This window comes from Stenella coeruleoalba, assembly GCF_951394435.1.
Source record: "Stenella coeruleoalba genome assembly, chromosome: 1".
Classification (NCBI taxonomy): domain Eukaryota; kingdom Metazoa; phylum Chordata; class Mammalia; order Artiodactyla; family Delphinidae; genus Stenella; species Stenella coeruleoalba.
The window spans coordinates 49,340,216-49,361,749 of NC_137169.1; the positions used below are offsets into that span (position 1 = coordinate 49,340,216).

The 21,534-nt window shown below is 37.5% G+C and overlaps 1 protein-coding gene across 2 annotated transcripts in view; it reads right to left on the reverse strand.

The window, feature by feature from the left end:
* Positions 1-574: 574 nt before the first annotated feature.
* The window catches only part of MYSM1 (Myb like, SWIRM and MPN domains 1), a 41,301-nt gene continuing 20,341 nt past the window's right edge, over positions 575-21,534 (reverse strand). The window contains exons 10-20 of one of the 2 annotated variants that reach the window (XM_079919065.1): positions 21,294-21,397; positions 19,962-20,039; positions 18,466-18,554; positions 14,994-15,048; positions 14,590-14,640; positions 13,794-13,868; positions 12,982-13,170; positions 12,165-12,213; positions 7,768-7,873; positions 7,532-7,589; positions 575-5,601 (exon numbers count right to left, since the gene is read on the reverse strand). In XM_079919065.1, the coding sequence (XP_079775191.1) occupies positions 5,434-5,601; positions 7,532-7,589; positions 7,768-7,873; positions 12,165-12,213; positions 12,982-13,170; positions 13,794-13,868; positions 14,590-14,640; positions 14,994-15,048; positions 18,466-18,554; positions 19,962-20,039; positions 21,294-21,397 (1,022 nt within the window). In that variant the 3' untranslated portion in view covers positions 575-5,433. Of the gene's footprint in view, positions 5,602-7,531; positions 7,590-7,767; positions 7,874-12,164; positions 12,298-12,981; positions 13,171-13,793; positions 13,869-14,589; positions 14,641-14,993; positions 15,049-18,465; positions 18,555-19,961; positions 20,040-21,293; positions 21,398-21,534 lie in introns of both variants that reach the window. The other variant, XM_079919064.1, reaches the window with a different exon arrangement.

Sequence of the window (21,534 nt, forward strand, 5' to 3'; positions counted from 1 at the left end):
CTTCCCTACAGAACATCTTCCCCAAATGTCATTTTGGTTTAAAGGCGATCTCTTCCAAGCAATTAATCTCACTGCTTACATTCTAGAGAATTCTCATTTATCTAAACACCTCTGACCCTTGAAGTCTTACAGGCATTTATAATCAGTTCAGTTTGTATCCTAGTGTCTTAGCTACCTATGTTAGGTTTTATGTTGCCCACTTATTAGGTAGTAGGTAGTAGGATTCTTGTGGAAAGCAAGCAAGACATTCATCTTTGTGCCCCTACAATGCTCAACAAATGTCTGCTGAATTAATGGGGCATTGTTTGTAATTCAGTGTCCATGCTGCTGATGATTTAGAAAGCAACCAAATGATTCACCACTTTACTTTCAAAATTTTATTTATATAGAATCTTCAGAATGTTTCCCTTTAAATTTTACAAGCTAAAACCCCAAAGCTCAAAATGATATATTTTATGTCACAGTACATAAAATAAGTACAAGGAGGAGAGTTCATTTTGAAGAAAAGCTTTAATAGTTGTACAAACATTAATATTTACAATATTCTTTATTACAGATATAGACAACATGGCATATTTAAAAGCACAAAATAGTTGAAATCATTATATCTTATTACAGAACATTCCAAAATTCAAACTAATAAAGAAATCCATAAACACTGATAACATCTGGGGAAAACAAGAGCAACAGGTTTACCAATAATCATAGTAAACTTATACATAATACACAATTTACACATCAAATCCACAAATTTAAAGATATATATGACCTATCTATTTAAATCATGCTACAATCTAAATACTATTTTATAATCCATAGGTTGAAACAAATGTTCTGTGGTAACCTATGAAACAGGAATACAAACTATAAAATCATAATTAACATACTTCTTAATTCCTAAGAGAGTACCCCAGGAAACCTCAAAGACGGCAGATCAGGCATTTTTTGCTGAAATTAAAGTTCTTATGAATATATTCATAAATATAGTCAAAGGTATAAAAATAAAACCACCCAGATACCATGAGTTCATTTTACCTGTTCAAATTTAGTTTGGTATAGAGCCCCTGGCATAATCACAGCTTCTCTGGGATATTCTGACTTTCTCCTGACTTAGGGGGGATGACATATTTATTCTTTGCCTTGCTCCAGAAAGGATTTAAGGTAGCTTAAAAGATAAGATTTAGAAAATACCAGAAAGCACAAATTATAGGTTAAATGAAAAAACAAAGAGTTTGGGGGAACAGCACACATAAAACCATTTAAGAAAAGGTCAGGAATTAAGCTAAAGTATATTACATTATTCTCCACAGTGATTTTCTGGAAATATTCCAAAATGTGGTATTAATTTGTAAGAAAGCTATTAAACCACTGGTAAATTGGAGATGCAGATCAAATTTCTTTGTTAAATTTTGTATTAACCCTGATGAAACAGATGATGTTACAAATGTATGTGCTTTTCTCTTCGTGCTTGTGAGAAAAAAGTTTTCCTAAATGTCATAATCTGTGACTCTATAGATTTAGTGCCTAGCTCTGGGTAGAGAAGTGTAGGTAAAAAAAAAAAAAACCCCACAACATTTGGGTACCCTGACTTAATTTCTACTGAGAAACCCACCAACTGGATGCTTGTTGATGACCTGAGGATGGTAGCTACCTTCCGGGTGGCCAGGTGTCCTATGGCTCTTTTGTAGGGACAGAACAAAGCATCAGTTCTAGGGCCTCCTGACTGCATCAGTTCCTCCAGGTCCTCCAGCTCACTTCATTAGGACCCAGCAAGACAAAGAAGAAGGTAAACTGAAGAGCAGGAAGCCCACTCAGGTTGGCATGCTGAGACCACAGCCTCCTCTGCTGCCCAGATGGTCTGCATGTCACAGCCCTTGCCCCAGTCCTTTGGGGGAGGAAAGTTATGGAGAGAGGGCTGGGGCAGCATTAGTCAGCTTCTGGGAAATATGAATGGGTTTGTTCAACTCTATTCTTTAGGCCCTGCTTTCAACACATGACAATGAAGGATCTTGTACCTATACACTGTCAGGTAAGAAGTGAGGGAGTGAGGATGAAAATAAAGGGCTTGAGGGAAATGCAGGAAGAAAAGACGGCGGGACATGTGGCATGAGTTTCACTATTGATTAAGAATAGAATAAAATATCTACCTGAAAACTGAAGTTAGCCACAGCGGCCTATCGTTCTTTGGGGGATGAATGGTCCCAAGTAACACTCCTGAATTTTGGTCACATCAGTAAAGAACAAAGTTCAAGTCTATGGATCTAAAGCTGCAGGTACTGCAATGTTCTTGGCTGTGTGGCAAAGCTCCTCTAGGGTTTGTGAGGTGGGCTTATAGGGGAGAGGGTAGTGACTGCCATTTTCCCAGTAGCACCCTTCATAGTATAGGCAGGGCCAACTTATCTATTAGGCACCAGGTCTCAGGCCCGTAATACATTTAGAGGCCCCCCAAAATGTTTTAATTTCTTTTAAATTCATAAGAAAAAAACCAAACTTTTAGATTTAAGGATGTGTTTATATATAAAATTCATTTTATACAAATGCAACTGTAACATTATTTTCTAATTTTTTATGGAAGAAGAGGCCTAAGAAGGCAAAAGTGTCTAAGGCCTATGAAAGTCATAAAGCTGCTTTGAGGGTCAATGGTTCAAGGCTAAAATTACAGAGGGGTAAGGAGAGTCTGATCTTGTGGGTCTTATTCCACTGATTTTTCTTTTTTTGAATGTTACTTTGGGATTAGATTTTTAAGAGTGCTAGGTCAAATACGAGTGAAGTATTTGTGTCAATTTCCACCAGGCAAGCTGGAAAAGGAAAATAAATTAAGCTCATTATTTTATTGTCACTGTGCAAAAGAAAGAACCAAATCAGGATGAAGAGACTTGGATGTTTTCAAGTCCCATCTTCACTCTGTAAACATTACTAGAGGTAGGTTTCCCTCTGAGACCCTGCCTCCTAAACTTCCTGCATTACACTGCCACCCTCAGCCCTAGACTTCCTCTGTGCTTCTCAAGGCCTGGCTCCTACTGCCCTCAGCAGGCCAAGGTTGGCAGTGACATGAATGTGGGCACCTGTAGTTACAAAAATGTTTTAAGAATATGATGAGAAAAAAAAAAAACAATGAATGAGGGAGGGGCGGAGGAAGATATCAGATTTTAATATAAAATTACATGATGCAAAAAAAAAAATGGGGAAAGATTTATACCAAAATGTTAACTGTGCTCTCTGCTTTTTAAAAAATATTTTCTCATAAATGTACTCTGTCATGAGAAAAAAAAGTATTATTTTAAAAACTGTTCTCTCAAAGCTCTAAACTCTGAATATTACCACCTTTGAGAGCTCCTCACAGTATGGCTTAGGTTACTAAATGTGGTGAACCACTAGCATGCAGAGGACCCAGACTGAGAACAGAACTTTTATCAATTTCCACTATTTTCCAACCCCAATTCATCAATATTACTGGGAAATGTCAAGCAAGAAAGCTAACTAATACCACTTTCTAGGATCTGTTCCTGATACAACGAAGAAAGTATGTCAAAAGGAGGGGTAGAAAGGAACAAATCACTACCCTTTTACAGAATCACAGACTTTCTGCCCTTGAATTATAGGTGAAGATTCTGAGGTCCAGAAGTTTATGTGATCTTACCACTGCCACACAACAAAGCTGGTAAAAGAATTAGGGTAAGAACTCAGGTTTCCTGATTCTTGGTCTATAGCTCTAATAAGCCCAGTCCCAAAAGTAACTGCTTTGTAAGTTATGTTTCACCGTTTATCCTAAATACATATAGAAAAATGGAAAATACTACCATTTTTCTTTACAAACATTCATTAATTTGGGAACTGTAACATCTCAAAATACAAGCTCCAGGTGGGTAAGTCCAACAGTCAGAGTGAATCATAAGATTTTAGACCTGAAAGGATGCAGGGCAGATAATTTAGACCTCGGTTACACATGAATTTAGGCCCAGAGAAGGTAAACTATGTCCCTCAAATCACAAGGTTGAGTCAAGACCCAGGTCATCTAAAACTGGCTCACTGCTCCTTCCAATACTGACTTATTTTCCTTGGATATTCATTAAACCAAAAAAGGTAAAAATACAGAATCATATGCAGATTAGAAGTAATAAAACTGATATTAATAAGAATGCTTGGGAAAAGGACATAAGTCAATTCTTTAGTTAACAGAAGTAAACTAAAATCTATCAGAATAAATCAGGCAGCATCACTACTAACTTTCATTTGAAAGCAAATTTAAATGTAAATCACAATTTTTAGTTTTATTGTTGTTTGAAGATGATGCAAGACCTTTCAATGTCTCAGGCTCATGCATTTGAAAATAAATTCTAAATGTTTGCAATTCTCTGGAGCAGGGTTTGGAAGATAATGGCCAGCAACCTGTTTTCTGTGAGGCTCATGAGCTAAGAATGGTTTTATGTTTTTAAAGCGCTGTTAAAAAACATAAAGAAGAATGTCTGATAGAGATGGTGTGTAGCCTGCAAAGCCTAAGTTACTGACTCATTGCCCCTTTACATAAAAAGTCCACTGATCCCTGTTCTGGATTCAGCAAGTATATGAAACGGGGCAGAATACATGATATGTCCTGGAAGGATTTTTTGTTTTTAAAATTAAGTCTGATTTATTTAAGCTTTATTGTAATCTGCCTCTTTTTCCTCATAGCAGGTAGTAGGAAAAAAAAAGAAGTCTAGTTTAAGAGTTATGATTACCTGTGTTCTAGTTAACCGAGCCTTTATCACACAAATGAACATAAGTGGACCTATTGTTGAAGCTTATTATGTTATGTATCTGAAATCCATACAAAATGTTTCAGCTGAGAAAATGGCATATCCTATAGTAGTGTTGTTATACCATAAAATGGAAGCAAATATCTGTAATTAAAAAACTGGTAATTTGCTTCTCTCCTTTAGATCTCCTGTCTGTTTTGAAGATTTTCTCCTGATGCCTCCCCTGTCCTCCCACAGCATGTCCTTGGATTCATTAAACCAGCAGTTCTCAACCATGTTAATTATGCTGTGACCACCCACCCGCATCTCATTTGCAACCATGAACAAGCCTCACCAAAACACACGAAAAGAATGGAAGTGCTCCTCACGAGACAGGAGATAGCAAAACTGGAATGACTAGTTCAGGGGGAAATAAAAATCTGAGACACAGCGCACTTATCAATCTGAAGACAGCAGGGAGGCTGCCCTTCAGTCCACACCCTGCTGACCGGGCCGAGGAGGACTAAGCGCCACATATGAGTCCATGTCTCTTTCTTGTCACATGGTTTATGTGGCAAAATTTGGATTTCGTGAACTAGCACACACACACAAAAAATCAAAGCTGTACCACTATTAACTAAATTACAATAATTTCAAGGCTATAACTCTGAAAGTACGGTCTACTGTGTCGCGGTTAAGACGTCTTACTTTAAAATAGTCACGTTAACAGCGCCTTTGGCTCCACAGCACACTTCTCTTCGGCCACTCCATTCTCTGGCTGGCTTTTGTAATTGGAAAGGAATAAATTTTCTATTTGAGTCAAGAATTCTTCAGCAATGAAGCAATTGGCCACTTTGCTCAGAGTTTTCCTCAGACACTCCAAAAGCTAGTTGAAAAGAAAAGTTTTATATTTAAACACAAAAAGTGGTGAGAAGAGGGTTTGCATCACTATCACTATTTTATCCCTTTCCAAATCTCCCATTTTCTAATGCTTAAACGAGAAACATTCTCCTTAAAGGTGATTGAGGATAGACATGTATTTAATAACTGTACAGCTGAAGTGCAGGAAGCCATTGCTGAGGAATGCTTAGCAAAGCTTGTCCTGAGCCCAGCTCAACAGAAGCAGCACATTCTTCAGTCCGCTACAAATTGTTTGTGGAACTTCTATGGGTTCCCAGGACGCCAGGTGCCTCCCAACTGCTGTCCATGTCCTCATCTGCCCTCACCCCACCCCCATCCTGGGGCAGCGCCTCTCCCCACAGCGGCCTTAAATCTAGGTATGTTAGTCCAGCACCTCCTTGGTGAGTAATTCTTTGAGACTGGGGGGTGGTGCGGGCGTCAGGCCTGCCTCTTGCAGGGCCTGGAGCCGGGCCTCTGACTGGCATTTGTCCAGGCCCAGGTGCCAGGAGAGCTGCACTGTGGCCTCCAAAAAGGGTACCAGAAAAGGGTGAGGGCTCTTGTCCCCCAGCAGCTGTAGGGCCTTCTCACAGCGTGCCCAGGACTCCCCGGGGTCCTCCAGCTCCTGGTGGCACACAGCCAGCCCCACCAGGGTCAGCAGAGGGCCGTCTGGGCCCGAGGGGACACCCAGCTGGGCCTGCAGCTGCCAGGCGTTGGCCCAGAGCGCCAGGGCCTCGCAGTAGAGGCCAGAGGAGGTGAGGTGCAGCTCCTTTCTGATTTTATATAAGGAGATAAAACTGAAATTGCATGTATGATGCTTTCTACTTTGGACAAACTTGTGACTTTGCTTCTTTTTTTAGTAGTTTTATTTACAAAGCCATGAATCCTATGGGATAAAAATCTATGGACATAAAAATACAGGATTCTACGATTTCAAAAATAGAATGATGGAGTCTATTTCCTGGGAAATGTGCATATTAATCTTCCAACAGAGCAAAGAAAAAGTGGCTATAATAGGAGGGGGTAAAAAATATTAAAAAGAGGGACTTCCCTGGTGGCACAGTGGTTAAGAATCCGCCTGCCAATGCAGGGGACATGGGTTCGATCCCTGGTCCCAGGAGATCCCACGAACAACTAAGCCTGAGAGCCACAACTACTGAGCCCGCGTGCCACACTACTGAAGGCTGCATGTTCTAGGGCCCGCATGCTGCAACCACTGAAGCCCGCCCACCTAGAGCCCGTGCTCCACGACAAGAGAAGCCACTGCAATAAGAAGCCCGTGCACTGCAGTAAGAGTAGCCCCGGCTCGCTGCAACCAGAGAAAGCCCACGCGCAGCAATGAAGACCCAACGCAGCCAAAAAAAAAAAAAAAAATTAAAAAGAAATTTAAAAATTTTCTATTCCCAAACTGTTACCAAAGGAAAAAAAGACCAATGTTGCTAATCTTACTGAAATTCATTATACTCATAGAAACAAAACTAGAAGTGAAATAAAATAATTCAAGACTCTTTTTTCCTACCAGAAAGTTAAGTAAAATGACCATTTAAATTTAATTGTTAGATTTATACTACCGTTTTTAAAAATGATCAATTGTTAAAGCTAAATGGAAACATGGCACTTTTGAATTTAATAAAATAAGAAAAATGTTCTCCATTGTGTACAATAATAATGTGCTAAGAAATTTATCAGCCAACATGGACAAATTTTTTCTAAAACAGCATTATTTCTATATGCAAGCATGGGTGCCAAAACATATTACTAATTATCTCCTAGAAATTAATTTTAGAAAGGAAAAAGCAATGAAGGAAATACACAGAAAAGCGTATTCACAAAGCATTAGGCATCATGGGAAAACACATCAAGATGAATAGCTTTAGAATCTGTGAGCAATGAAACCAATTAAAGTGAAGGCAGCTTACTTTCTGCAAACAAGTCAGGTCAGAATCCCGGCGAAAGATTTTATCCATGGGGACACTGCTGTTGGAAGAAATATGAAAACAAACCAATGAAACAAATACTATAAACGAATCAGTTTTGTAATAAACTATCACTGATGCCATACATCACAATTTTATATTTAACTTGGGTTTTCCCTACAATGTGATTTAATGAGAAACACTGCAGATGTGCAACCATCTCAAACCACAGTACATACCTCCGGGATAGCCTGTATTTTTCTATTATCCATTTTGTCTTTTCAAGCACTAATCCCCACCGAGGTTCTTCTAACATCTGTTGTACTTCAAATTTATAAGGTAAACCTAGAAAAGCATAAAGCAGCACATTTTTACATTTTCCAGTTTCTTAAATCTCCAATCTCCTTTTAATTACTTAAAATTCCCTTCCGTGTTTTCATAACCGCAGCTTGGCAGACCAGCTAAACAGCACGTTAAACATAGTGGGCACTCATTAAATATGCACTGCCTGGCTGAACTTGGTTCATCAAGTATATTAATGCCAAGCAATTAATAAAGAAAAGTAAAAGTGCCATTTGCACGACAATTCTATACAAGGAACTGTGACAGGTAAGATGATCACATAATTTATCATCCAAACCAAGACACTTTCGGAGTGAAAGCTGGCACTATTAATAATTGTGCCAGAACCACAGGCTTAAATTGGGACTGACCTAGGCAAACCAAGATATATTCCATCCCAGTGATTTTTTTTTTTTGAACACATGTTATCAAGCTTACAGCACTGCTATAAGGTAGGTAGCATTATTCCTATTTAACATATAAAACTGAGGCTGAGACAGGTTGAATAAGCTCTTTCCACTAGTAAAGCAAAGAGCTTGGATTTCAAATCCCACCAGGCTTGCCCGACTTCTGAGCCCACATTCATTCCACCTCCCTCTACACGCTGATCTAAGACTAGACAGGGGCTAGGTTTAATTCTGGAGAGGCAGTAACTGCACTTGAGTCATGCTAAACTCTGGAGGAAACAAGTCCAAGGGGTAGACATCATGTACGTAAGTCAGAAAGGAAAAAATACCAAAAGATGAGCCTACTTAGACATTTCTCACATATCTTTCAAAATCTCCATGTAACTGTATTTGCAGTATATTAAAGGCTCAGCTGATTCATTACCAAAGGCCAATACCATAATAATAATAACACTTATATAATGCTTACTATGTGCCAGGCTTTATGCTTTTTATATAGATGTAAGGCCAGTTACATAAACTAGCTACCAGTGTTGTCCCCAATGTTTTTTTTTTTTTGACGAGGACACTGAGCCACAGAAAGGTTAGTTATTAAATAACCTGTTCTTGGACATATCTAATTAGTAAGAGGTAGAGCCAGGATTTGAACCCAGGCAGTCTGGCTCGAGTTTATGTTCTTAATGTTTACATTATACTGCATATCAACTTGCATTTTTGCCATCGTAGGCTTTTCGAGTAAACAAAATGTCAGCAAATCAGAAGGTATTAGGGAAGGTATTAAGAAAAAAATCATAATTCTACTTCCACACAATACAAGCATAACTTGTCAATGTGCCCTAAAAAGGCTTTTTTCTCCCCATTTTTTTTCAGGTGTATGGAAGGAGAGAAAGGAACAGCAAGCCTGATGATAACTGACCTTTTTTCATTTCTCAATTCTCTTCCATTTCATTTTCCCCCTCCAGGAACTTAAGAAGAGTGACACATTATAGTACATAAGCTATTACACAAACTCCGTCTGTGATAACAATCATTTACTTGATATGTTTTGATTACCTACTAAGCACAGACAATAGCTATGATCATAACTACCTATTTTAGACCTATTATTTACTAAGCACTGTACATACATTACCGACAGCCTCTACAACCTCCTGTAAGCAAGTTAATAATATTTTCTCATTTTACAGATTTGGCAAATGAGAATGAGAGGGATTAAGTAACCTGCCCAAGGTAAAATAACTAATAAATATCAGAGTTGGGATCTGAATCCAGGTAAGCAACTCCTACTCTTAATGAAAGTAAAAAATGAGACTAAAAGAGAGGTAAATAAACAAATACATTTTCAGTCTGTGCTCATAAAAAAAACATGAAAATACACACACACACACAACACGTCATACATCTCTATTTGGTATTAAGAACATCTTCTAAGTTAAAAAAACGGCACTAAAACCAGTAAAAAATTTCTTTTTGTACTGATTATTTTTTGATATGCTTATTATTTTTTTAATTGAGGTATAGTTAATTTACAATGTTGTGTTATTTTCAAGTGTATAGCAAAGTGATTCAATTATACATATATGTACTGATTGTTTTTATTCACTAAAGTGTCAGAATAAAACGAATCACTAAGTATATTTCTGGCCTATTACAAATAGAGAAAATGATTAACCATTAGACATACTGTAAAGATAGGACTTGGGTACACACCTACTAGAGGGGGAAAAAAAAAGAATGAATCAATGAATGAACAAATAAATAAGTAAAGGATCCAGTTCAAAGTACTGTAACACAAGGTATCCCAGGGCTTCTAGGAAATTTTAATTCTTGAACCAGAAGGTTTCCAAGAAGAACAAAGAGAAGAACCGAGGATTAAGACCTAACAAGCAGTGTTAACAATGGTCAAGTCATGTAAGAGGCAGCTCTGCCCAAGAGAACTTTCTGCAATGATGATAACGTGGAATACTTGTGTGTTGTGACAGTAGCTTATGTGAGAATCCAGCACTGTGCCCGCTAATCTTTCAGGTGATTCTTTCCCATTTGGGGTAGTCTGTTCACACACAGGCATCGGTCTTTATCTTGCTAAATAATAAATTTGAACCTTCTACAAATCTTTGGAGTCTGCTCTCTAGGCAGCTTTCTGCTCTCTGGTACAATGTCTTGCAAATTTAGTTGCCCTGGTCTCCTTGCTCTTACCTCCATCACCTCAACTCAGGGTCTGCTAGGCTCTGGATGGGTTTCCGCCTTGTGCCACACCTGGAAGTTCTTTTAAGTCAATAAGCTAGGTTAACTTGGGCTCACTTTGTTTCCCATCTCTCAGGAATCATATTCTTTCACTGTCTGATGTTATATCCTAAATACCACTGTTCTCTATATTTTGTCCAGTTTTTTGGTTGTTTCAGACAGGTCCTTGTTACTTCATTTTGGCCAGCAGTAGGATTCTAGGAACTGAATTTTAAACTTCATTTAATTCTAATTAATTTAAACAGTCACACATAGCCACATGTGACTGTATTAGACAGCATCAGAGTAGAGGCTCACTCCCCAAATATAGCAGAATGTGACAGTAAGACACGGTTTAAATTGAGAACAAGTTCATTGTGATTCTTCCTTTTGTTAACTTTTTGTAAAATTATACTGGCGTAAAGAATGATGTATACATGTGATATGTTCAAAATGGGCATTTTGGACTAAAGTTAATGTCAATACTATTCATTCAACAAAAACCTATAGAGCACTGACCACTCCTTAGGTGTAAGGCAACTGATTAGGTACTACAGGAGATACAAAGAAGACATAGTTCCTGCTCTTTGGGGCTCACAATTTAGTGAGACAGGCTAAATAAATAAATTATATTAAAACACGAAAGCAACCACGAAGGCAGGAAACAAATGTTGCAGGTGCACGAAGCACAGAGCAACTAATAGTAAATGACATGAGGGGTGGCAGTGCTGGGGTCTTTACCAAAGAGGGTATTTTTGTGACATTATTAAGAGAGGGTATCTGAGTGACATTATTAAGAATGAAGAAATTAATTTGTTAAACATTCATTTAGTACCTACTTTATGCTGGGCCCTGTGCTAGAAACTGAGAATAGAAAAATGAGTACAATATCATATCTACCTTCAAGGGGCTCATGAGCTAATGGGGAAGAGTAAAATGTAGAGTGACAGTATCCAGAGAGGACAGTCAACTAGAGCAGTGGTATTATGGACGAAAAGAGAGTATCCTAGAGACGTAATTGTTTCCTCTAATCTTTTCCTTCCATCCACACTCGCTTCTTACACTCCCCTACTTTTCCTAGTCTGCTACACTAATTCTCTATCCAGCCAGTTGACTGAACAGCAGTGGACATAAATCCCAAAGGAACCAAGTCATATGAGGGGCTAAACCAACCAAATTCTTTCTTGAGAGAGACAGATATAAAAATAGTTAGGCACTGTTGAGCCTAAACTGGGAGATCATGGATAGCTAGTGGTAGGGTGGTCATTATTCTTCATTATTATTATTTTTTCATTTGAATGTCATTGCAGAGAAAGCCAATCTGCATTTATCAAGAATTTTCAAGAGAACAGAAGAGACTTTGTCTGTTTTGCTTACTGCAATGTCTCCAGGACCTAATACACACACACTGCTTGGCCATAAGCTTTCTCTACATTGTAATGTTTTTGCCCAGTGGCCATGGTAACACAGTGGGAACTTTAATGCAGAAGGAAATCATAAAAGGAAAGAGGGTGGCTGCACTACATGGTATGCAAACAGTGATTCCCTAGTTGAGGACAAAAACTTTTCCATCAAATTGCTTTCAACAGGTATAAATTCTGTGATTTGTAAGATTCAAAAAAAAAATGAAAGTAGAAGTAGGATTGTTTTTGTTGAAAACTTACGATAAGAGCCATCTGGGCTAATTTCATCACTTATAACCAGGCAGGTAATCTGAGAATAAGGTAAAGGATTATTTCTATTATAAGGACTAACAATCATTCCAATGAACTTTGCACCGCCTCTGGAGAAGTAACTCTACAATTTAAAAAAAAGTATAATTAGTTTCAACCACATAAATTTAAAACTCAGTATTTACCCACACCAACATTTTAAACATCCAACAGAGGAAAACGGAATGCAAAAGTACTTCACTTCCAAACAGCAACTAAATTTATTCCATACCCTAAAATCTTCAGGCCAAAACATGTCCAACCCAACCTGAACAGATTCTTTTTTTAAAGATCACCCTTAAAAAGATCACCTGGCCTGCAAAATCTATATTTGCCATGAATGCATTTACAAATTATATTCACTAGCCCCTCAGCTGTAATCTTTATCTATATGGTAATAATTTACAAACAGCTGCCTACAGCAGAAACATCCAGATATCAAACATAAAATTGCAGAATAAAACAAAACTCTGTTTTTTCCAGAGGTGCAAAATATATTATATTTCCAATTATTTCAATTGTACCCAGTCCCTGTCTTAGTTATCTCCTTCATTTTTAAAGGCTCTGGGGGGAATTATCACTGTTACTTTGATGTCTTGTTTATATTAAGCAGAATAGCTAATTTTCTAAGTGTTTAAATAAACATGTATTACTCTTGTAATCACTTTGCTAGAAATGTTAAACGTGTATTTATTTAACAGAAAACAACGAGAGGGGAGAAAATATGCAATCATTTACAGACTACATACAAAAAGACCTATAAACACACCTGGTATTTGGCTTGAGTGTCAATATCTCGTAAGGAAGGATTAGGATCAAAGGCAGGATGAGAATGATACCATCCAATAACACTATAGCCCCTGACAGCCAAGGTTTCCGAGGCTTGTGTTTGTGAGACGGGATCCATCTCACACTGTAGTCCTGTACTCAGACTGTTACACGGTTCTGCTGCACAGACCTATAAAGGATTAATCCTTAAATGATTATACTGAAATCTTGTTAATTCTACTGTTTCAGTCCTTTCATACACAGATACAGAAACTTTTAAAAGCCAAGCCTTTTATCTGCCTATATAATAGGCAGCCTTTAACTTGCAAACGAATTACTCTCCAAAAGTGTGATTGTATGCAAGGAACTCAAAATCCATTTTCCTACTCAAGACAAGTTACGGGTTAGTCTCCCAGGTCGGCCTGTATAGTATCTGTTTAAACACAGTCTTTTGATGACCCCTATTACTTATGATAATAATTTCTAGCAAAATGATGTATACCAAGTTTCAATTATAAGGTTATCGCATGCTTCCTGGTCTCTGGCCTCTTAGGAGTTGAAGCTTTTAATTGGCAAAGGCAATGAAGAACTGAGGCCTGGTAATGTTCCCTCTTTCTCACTGGTAAAAGGAAACAGGTGCTCAATATATGGAATGTTCAGTCACCTCTGGGAATATATAACTGTCCACATTTGCATATTCTCATTTATATCACAGATAAGGTTTATATGTTAATTATACACACTGAAATCTATAAAAATATTTGGTATGGCAGCAGGGCTAAATAATTTTAAAAATTTTAAGAGAAAACTTACCTCAACTATCTTATCAACTTCTGAGTATCTTCCTCCTAACAGACCAATCACTTCTGCCATAGAAACATGAGCATGCTAAAAGAAATACAAGATAAGACTTAGCCCAAACATACAAACCAAACCCACCTGACCAAAAAATCAGAATAAATCTCACTTATCATAGAAGAGTCATTTACAAGTACGGTAATTATGCTTCTCTAAAATGAAATAGCATAGTAGAGGAACCAGATGCTAGGCTCAGCACACAGAGACTTAAGATTTTAGACCTATCTGTACTGCCAGCTGAGAGGCTTTGAACCAAACATTGAAACACTCCAAGATGCCATTTTTTTCATTTACAAAATGAAGATACCATTTGCTCCGCCTACTGGGAAAGGTATCATAAGGATACAAAGTAAAAATCACTCTGGGTCCTCCTATAGAAAACACCATAAACACACACAACCATTGGAGATCTCTGTAGTTTAGTGCAAAACAAGGAGTCTCCAAATTATAAGAGTTGTGCTTTGTTGCAGTTATCTAGAAGGCAGCAGACAAGAATACTAGGAAATTAAAATCGGGTTAATGATGATAAACAGTCTGCAAAAACTCACATTAATTTATTTTCTCTAAAATATGGAAACATGCAATTGTTTGGCTTTTCTCCAAAAGAAAAGACTTATTTTTTAGATTCCTTGTAAAGGAGGATAGTTAAGATCCAAAATACACGTCTTCCATACTCTCTCTTATGCCTGCAATAAAAATACACAAGAATAGAAATCAGAATAACTAAGTAAACACAATATAATATCCTTACCAAATCCATTATTAAAAGTGCTTCTGAAGCCACTTTCACCTGAAATGGCTCCTGAAATATAAAAAAAAAAAAAAAAAAAAAATGGGGGAGCATAAAAATAGAGATTTTGTTCTTCCTATCGGAATGCCCACCCTTTTCTCCTTTATCTATCACACCAAGTTCTCACCACCAACCAAGGCTCAGCACAAATCAGACTTTTAAAGAAATACATGTACAATTCAAAGCCCTAGCATGCAGAAATTCTTTTCTCATTTTCCATCTGTATCACTCATCTGACCTTCAGTGTACCCTGCCTTATCCAACCTTTCTTATACACATGCCTTGCACACACAGAGAAAGAAGAAATATTTCATGTCTGAGAGGAGGGTATTATTTACGGTCATTCAGTGATGAATAAGTAGTACCTGCTTTTCTTCACTGAAAAAATTACAAGGTATCAGTTGGAAGGGATCGAATGAGCTGGAAAAGGAAAAAGAAAAAAAAAATCATTCCTAATATAATTTCAATAACATAATCAGGAAAATAACATTCATTTACAAATTTGAAAATGTGTACCAATAATCTAAACCTAAATTCTGTCTAAGTGAAAAAAATATTAAACTAGGAGAACTTCTTGTGATACAACCCTTTTGAAAGAAGCACTTGTCTTTCGGACTTGATTAAATATTTGGGGAACAACATAACCTTTGGGAAAAAGTAGTTTTGTTGTCTTAATTTCTTTTAACACCCAACGAGGAGAACATTATAAATGGCCAGACATGTGTCCTACACTGAAAGTAGGTTTCAAAAGTTCAATGAAAACCTAAACCTGACATAAGATAGGAAACAAAGTTCAAGAAAGATGGAAGTTTCTCAGAAACACCTCTGTCAGTACAATGTGTTCAGCAGAGTAGGGACTCAATAAGTATTTGTTGAATGAATAAATGACAAACAGTTCTGTTAAAGAAATTAATGGATATCAAAAGTTCTATGATAAACTCATCTTTTACAATGAAAAAGTATAAAAGATGGAAAGAGGGACGCCTAAGCAAGGCTAGATACAAAAGCATGTGCAAATTTGAGAGAAATATTAGAAAGGCTTTGGCCAATAAAGAATTGAGGTTTGAGAAAAATATTTAAAGTGTTTTTAGGCTACAGTCAGAGAAAACAAACAGCGAATATGTTCATTTTAACAACTGGAAAAGAGCAGAACTATTTAGTTCCTATTCTACCAGACACTTAGTGCTAGGAGATCAGACACTTTGTTTTGCTGAATACTGTATTGCAAGTACCTAGAACAGTGCTTGACACACAGTAGGCATTCAAAAAGTGTTTGCTGAATGAGGAAGATCTTCAAGTTAGAAAGTGCTTAGTCAATGCAAATAAAAAGAAATGAAAGGTCAAGATAGATGAGAAAATAGAAAGAAAGCATATGCATCCCAGAGCACTTTGAAGAACCATCATGTGAAACCACCATCAACCCTTTTTGAGGAACCACAGAGAATGAAAAAATTATTGGAGGACTAGGAATAGGCAATTATTGGGTCTGTTTTCAAAACACAAAAAAAGCAGCAGAGGAATTAAATGTTGAGTATCAGGAAAATTCTAGAAAAGGTTATTAAACAGCTGATTTGTGAGCCTTTAGCAAGTGAAGAGGTGACTACTAAGAACAATAATGGGTTCATGAAAATATGTCATGACAGGTACGCCTAAATTTCATTTTTGATAGGAATGATCTGCTAGAAACTAGCAGACTCATAAAGACTCAAATATACTGTTACTAAATGTAAGCAAGACATCTGCTATGATTATTCTTCTGCATAAGATGAAGAAATAGAGTTAATTGTGGTAATATATAGCTCATTGAACAATGATGTCTGAGGTTTACATTTATCTCAGTTAAACATTTTAATCAGTGATCAATGATAGAAAAGGCAAGCTTATTGAAATGTTGATTCAAAGCTACGAAGAAAAGTGGATCTGGATTCAAAAAGGTCCTCACAAACTGGAAGAATGACTTGAAATTACAGTAAGTATGTCTCACATTTAGATCCAGAAAATCAAATGTGTGGACACTAGATGAGGAGTCCTAGCTTATGGACAACTGTATTTTCTTACATAGTTAATCTCATTTAATTTATTCTCACAACTCTAAGTTTTGATTTTAATTTTAGAGAGGTGATATATAATGTAATGGTTAGGAGTATGGATTCTTAAGCCTTAATGCCTGGGTTAAATCACAACACCACCATTAACAAGCATGGGCAAGTCACACAACCTCTTTGTGCCTCTCAGTTTCCTCATCTATAAAATGGGAATGATTACATTAACTACTTCATAGGGTTGTTATGAGGATTAAATGAGTTAATATATATGAAGTGCTTAAAACATAGCCAACAGTGTTAGCTATTATAGATATTATTTTATAAATGAGGACCCAAGGCTTATAAAGGCTTTGTGTAACTTACCCAGGGACATACAACTGGTTGAGTATTAGGGCTCTTTCCATTGAAAATAACCAAGTGGCATTCCTGGATGTCTTGTTTTAAAGGGACGCTGACAAAACTATAGTCTAGGGCTTCCCTGGTGGCGCAGTAGTTGAGAGTCCGCCTGCCAATGCAGGGCACACGGGTTTGTGCCCCGGTCCGGGAAGATCCCACATGCCGCGGAGCGGCTGGGCCCATGAGCCATGGCCGCTGAGCCTGCGTGTCCGGAGCCTGTGCTCCACAACGGGAGAGGTCGCAGCAGTGCGAGGCCCGGGTACCACAAAAAAAACCAACCAAACAAACAAACAGAAACCCCCCCCCCCCCCAAAACTATAGTGTATTTCATGGGTCATCTGCAAGAAGTGAGGGTCTACAAAATCAAGGCATTTAACTTATTTGGTGACCCTTAATGTTACAAGTTAAATATTTTAAATTATTAAAGAAAAAACCTAACATTCAGCATCAATCAAAGAGAGAATTAGTCATTTCATGAGGTTACCTGTTCATAATGTCTAGAAGTTAAATGACCACCTGTCACAAACAAGGCCCCCTTACAACATACGTTGGATCCTATATTCACTGAACATGAACAAACATACGTTGGATCCTATATTCACTGAACATGAACAAATTAACACTTTTGCTCAAGGTCTCCGAAATTAAAAATTTCAGTAGTTTTTTTAAAAAATTTATTTATTTTATTATTTTATTTTATTTATTTATTGTTTCTGGCTGTGTTGGGTCTTCGCTGCTATGCGCAGGCTTTTCTCTGGTTGCGGCGAGCAGGGGCTACTCTTCGTTGTGGTGCACAGGCTTCTCACTGTGGTGGCTTCTCTTGTTGCAGAGCACGGGCTCTAGGTGCGCGGGCTTCAGTAGTTGTGGCACGCAGGCTCAGTAGTTGTGGCTCGTGGGTTCTAGAGTGCAGGCTCAGTAGTTGTGGCACACAGGTTTAGCTGCTCCTCGGCATGCGGGATCTTCCCGGACCAGGGATCGAACCCATGTCCCTTGCACTGGCAGGCGGATTCCGGATTCTCAACCACTGCACCACCAGGGAAGCCCCTTCAGCAGTATTTTTTTTTTTTTTCTGGTGGTACGCGGGCCTCTCACTGTTGTGGCCTCTCCCTTTGCGGAGCACAGACTCCGGATGTGCAGGCTCAGCGGCCGTGGCTCACAGGCCCAGCCACTCTGCGGCATGTGGGATCTTCCCGGACCAGGGCACGAACCTGCGTTCCCTGCATCGGCAGGCGGACTCTCAACCACTGCGCCACCAGGGAAGCCCCAGCAGTATTTTTAAACTTAATGTGGACAATGTAATGTTGCAATATCAGATATCCCTTCCATACATTTTCTAATCATTTGTGATAAGTTTAAAAAAAACAAAAAATCACACTTATATAATGTCACACTATACCTTTTTGTTGGCCTTGGCACTTTTGAAGATTTACCAGGTTTGCATTTTTCCTCTTCTCTTCTTCTTGCCAACTCCTCAGCAGAGAGATGCTAAAAAAAAAAAAAAAAATACCATTTGATCAAAGAGTCCATCAACCACTGAGAGGGAAAGTTAATAAAGAGACAAAACAGCATAAAGCTAAAGAGCACAGACTCGGCAGCACCCTGGCCAAGTTACTGAAGCTTTCTGTGTTTCAGTTTTCCTCACCTTTAAAATGAGAACCATAATAGTAATAATAACAATGTCATGATGTTATTGTGAAGATTAAATGAGTTAATGTTTCGAAAATATTGACAATAATGTCTGACACAGTAAGTCCTTTATAAATATAAAATAAAATAATTCTCTTTCATTTCATTTCTATTACCAATCTTATATTCCAGCCCTTATGAACTATGTACCTTTTCCAGAATATATCTGGTATTTTCCTATGTCTGTACCTTTGCTTATGCCTCTCCTTCAGCTTGGGGTTGCCTCATCCACATTTCCACATTTTAAGATTCTCCTGCTCATCCTTCAAGTCACAGATGAAAAATCACATCTTCTGTGAAACCTTCCCTGATCTCACCCTTTGGGAGGACCTTATATTTCTTGGGACCAATCTCATGGAATTTACCATAGGTTTTACCTTTCCTACTAGAAATGTAAGTTCCTGGTAGGCAGGAACCATGTGTTACTAATTGTTTTGCCTAGAATAATGCTCAGATGTGAGGCTGGGTGCAGGGAATGGGGAAGAGAAGGAAGAGAACTAACATTTACTGAGTACCTGGTGTATGCAAAGGCTTACTGAGTACCGAGTATTAGGACCTTCATACATTTTATTTCACTTAATTCTCACAACAATCTTTGAGGGAGATGTTATTATCCACACTTCATAAATAAAGCCCTGAGATTCGGTACAGTTACCCAAGGTAACAAAGCGAGTAAGTACACATTCACATATTATTTCCATTTGACTGCACTGGTTGTTCACAAACAAATTATATATGCACAGAACACACGCGCACACATACACACATACACTCACTGCCTATGTTTCTTTTTAGGAGCATAATTTTTGTTAGTAGAAATAATACTTTAACGTTTGTAATTCAATTTACGTCTAATGCATGGGACGATATTTTAACTGGTATATCAGAACATCATTCAATGACTTTACTGAAATGAACAGGGCACAACTCCCTGGCACCTTGGCAGATATTCCAGAGCTAGAGACCAGAATATAGAGACCGATAATCAAAGTTCTGAAAATTAGTCAAACTCCTAGTTAACTGTACCATCAGTGCCTTCTTTGTTGTTTACTGATGACTTCTAGGCAAACAAATTAACATGGGAAAGAGACATATATATACACACACACACATAAAACAAGGGTAATATATGTGACATTAAGATATACAAATGTATACTGACAAAACAACTTTCACTTTTGAGTCACCTGAAGGGATCAAAGTTACCTCAAACGTTTGTCCTTCTAAGTCTTTTGCATCACACCAATTTCCCCACGGGTCTCGGACCCTACGTCTCCTTGTGCGCTGTGATGAAATTAAAAATAAAGCAAAAGGTCACAAAATTAGCTTGGACAAATCACAGCACATTAATACACAAAACCAAAATGATAATTTTCTAAAATTCAATTTCTCCATTAAAATACTGTAATACCTGATCAGCAATGCCTGACTATATTTTATTAATTTACATTGAATAGTTAGCACTCTGCTCAGAAATAAATCAGTGATGATTTTCTAAATTTCATTTCAATTTCTCTTTAGTTTTCATTTCCTTTCACCATTTGGGAGTTACAACTCTAGGACAAGAATATTTTTTAGGACCAAAAAGAATCACCATGAAAATGACTTTGTGGTAGAAAACTTGCAAGAACACACAGCCAGAGGTATAATATTGAAAACTAGAAGCAAAATAATTATATCTCAGGCTTAGGAAAAGATTGCCTAGTTAATACAAATAGTAAAAAATTATAAAGTTGGTTGACTGGATTAGTAATATCCAGTTTTGCAAACATCAGTACTGAAGCCTTTAAAATGGACTGGCTGCCAGAAGCCAGTGTATGACTAGCACCACCTCCAGCAACTGTATATGAAAACACCCTTTCTTAAAAAAATAAACTAGGTAGAAATGGTTTACAGCCTAAACACTGAGAAAAATACCTACTCTATCATCTATACTTTTTCCATTTATCTTACCTATTACCAATTTAACCTATTTTATCAGTAAAGTCAACAAGACCACAATATGACTCTGCCTTTTAGGAGACTTGTTGGATCACTTATTTTCAAAATAAGATGCATGCATTTTAAGATACTATAAAACTCACTAACGTCAAGAATTAAAAAATAAAGGCTAAAATATTTTGAATGGCACTTCTACAAAGCTAAATCTTACGGTAAGAATTTTCAGCAAACAAAAAACAAATGAAAGAGAAAAAAGAGCTAAACTGTACAGTTTTAAAAGATATATTTAAAAAAAAGATATATTAGATACAGAAATCAAAACAAAGCAGTCTAAGACCACTTTAGCGAAACATCATGCTTCTGTGTGAAGTCTGTGTGTGAATTTTTAAATTTTGGGGGTTTGTTTTTTGCCTCATAAATCAACATGAAACTGAATGGAAACCAAAAAAGTGAATGGCTTGGGTGAAATAAAAGCGAAAACATGTTCTTCTACTAGATTGCCATTTGTTAAACAGGGGAAGAGAAGTAGGCATATCTTTCTTAACAGGGTAAGGAGCAATCAGGAAAGATCATTTAGTGAGAGAAGGGACTGCTTACCATAGATTGCAGACGCTGGGCAAGTTGGTACGCTTCTACTGTGTCTTTTCTGTCTCTGATTCGTACTTTATCAACTGGTTGTGGCCTGTTATATACAGCCTGTTCTATTGGAATCCAGGAAAAACAAAACAATCTATTATTTTGTGGAACTCATTTGTTAAATAGGAAGGCACATCTATACTATTAATTATAAGCCAATATCTAAGTTTTTAAAAAAATATGAGCTTATTTCCACAATACA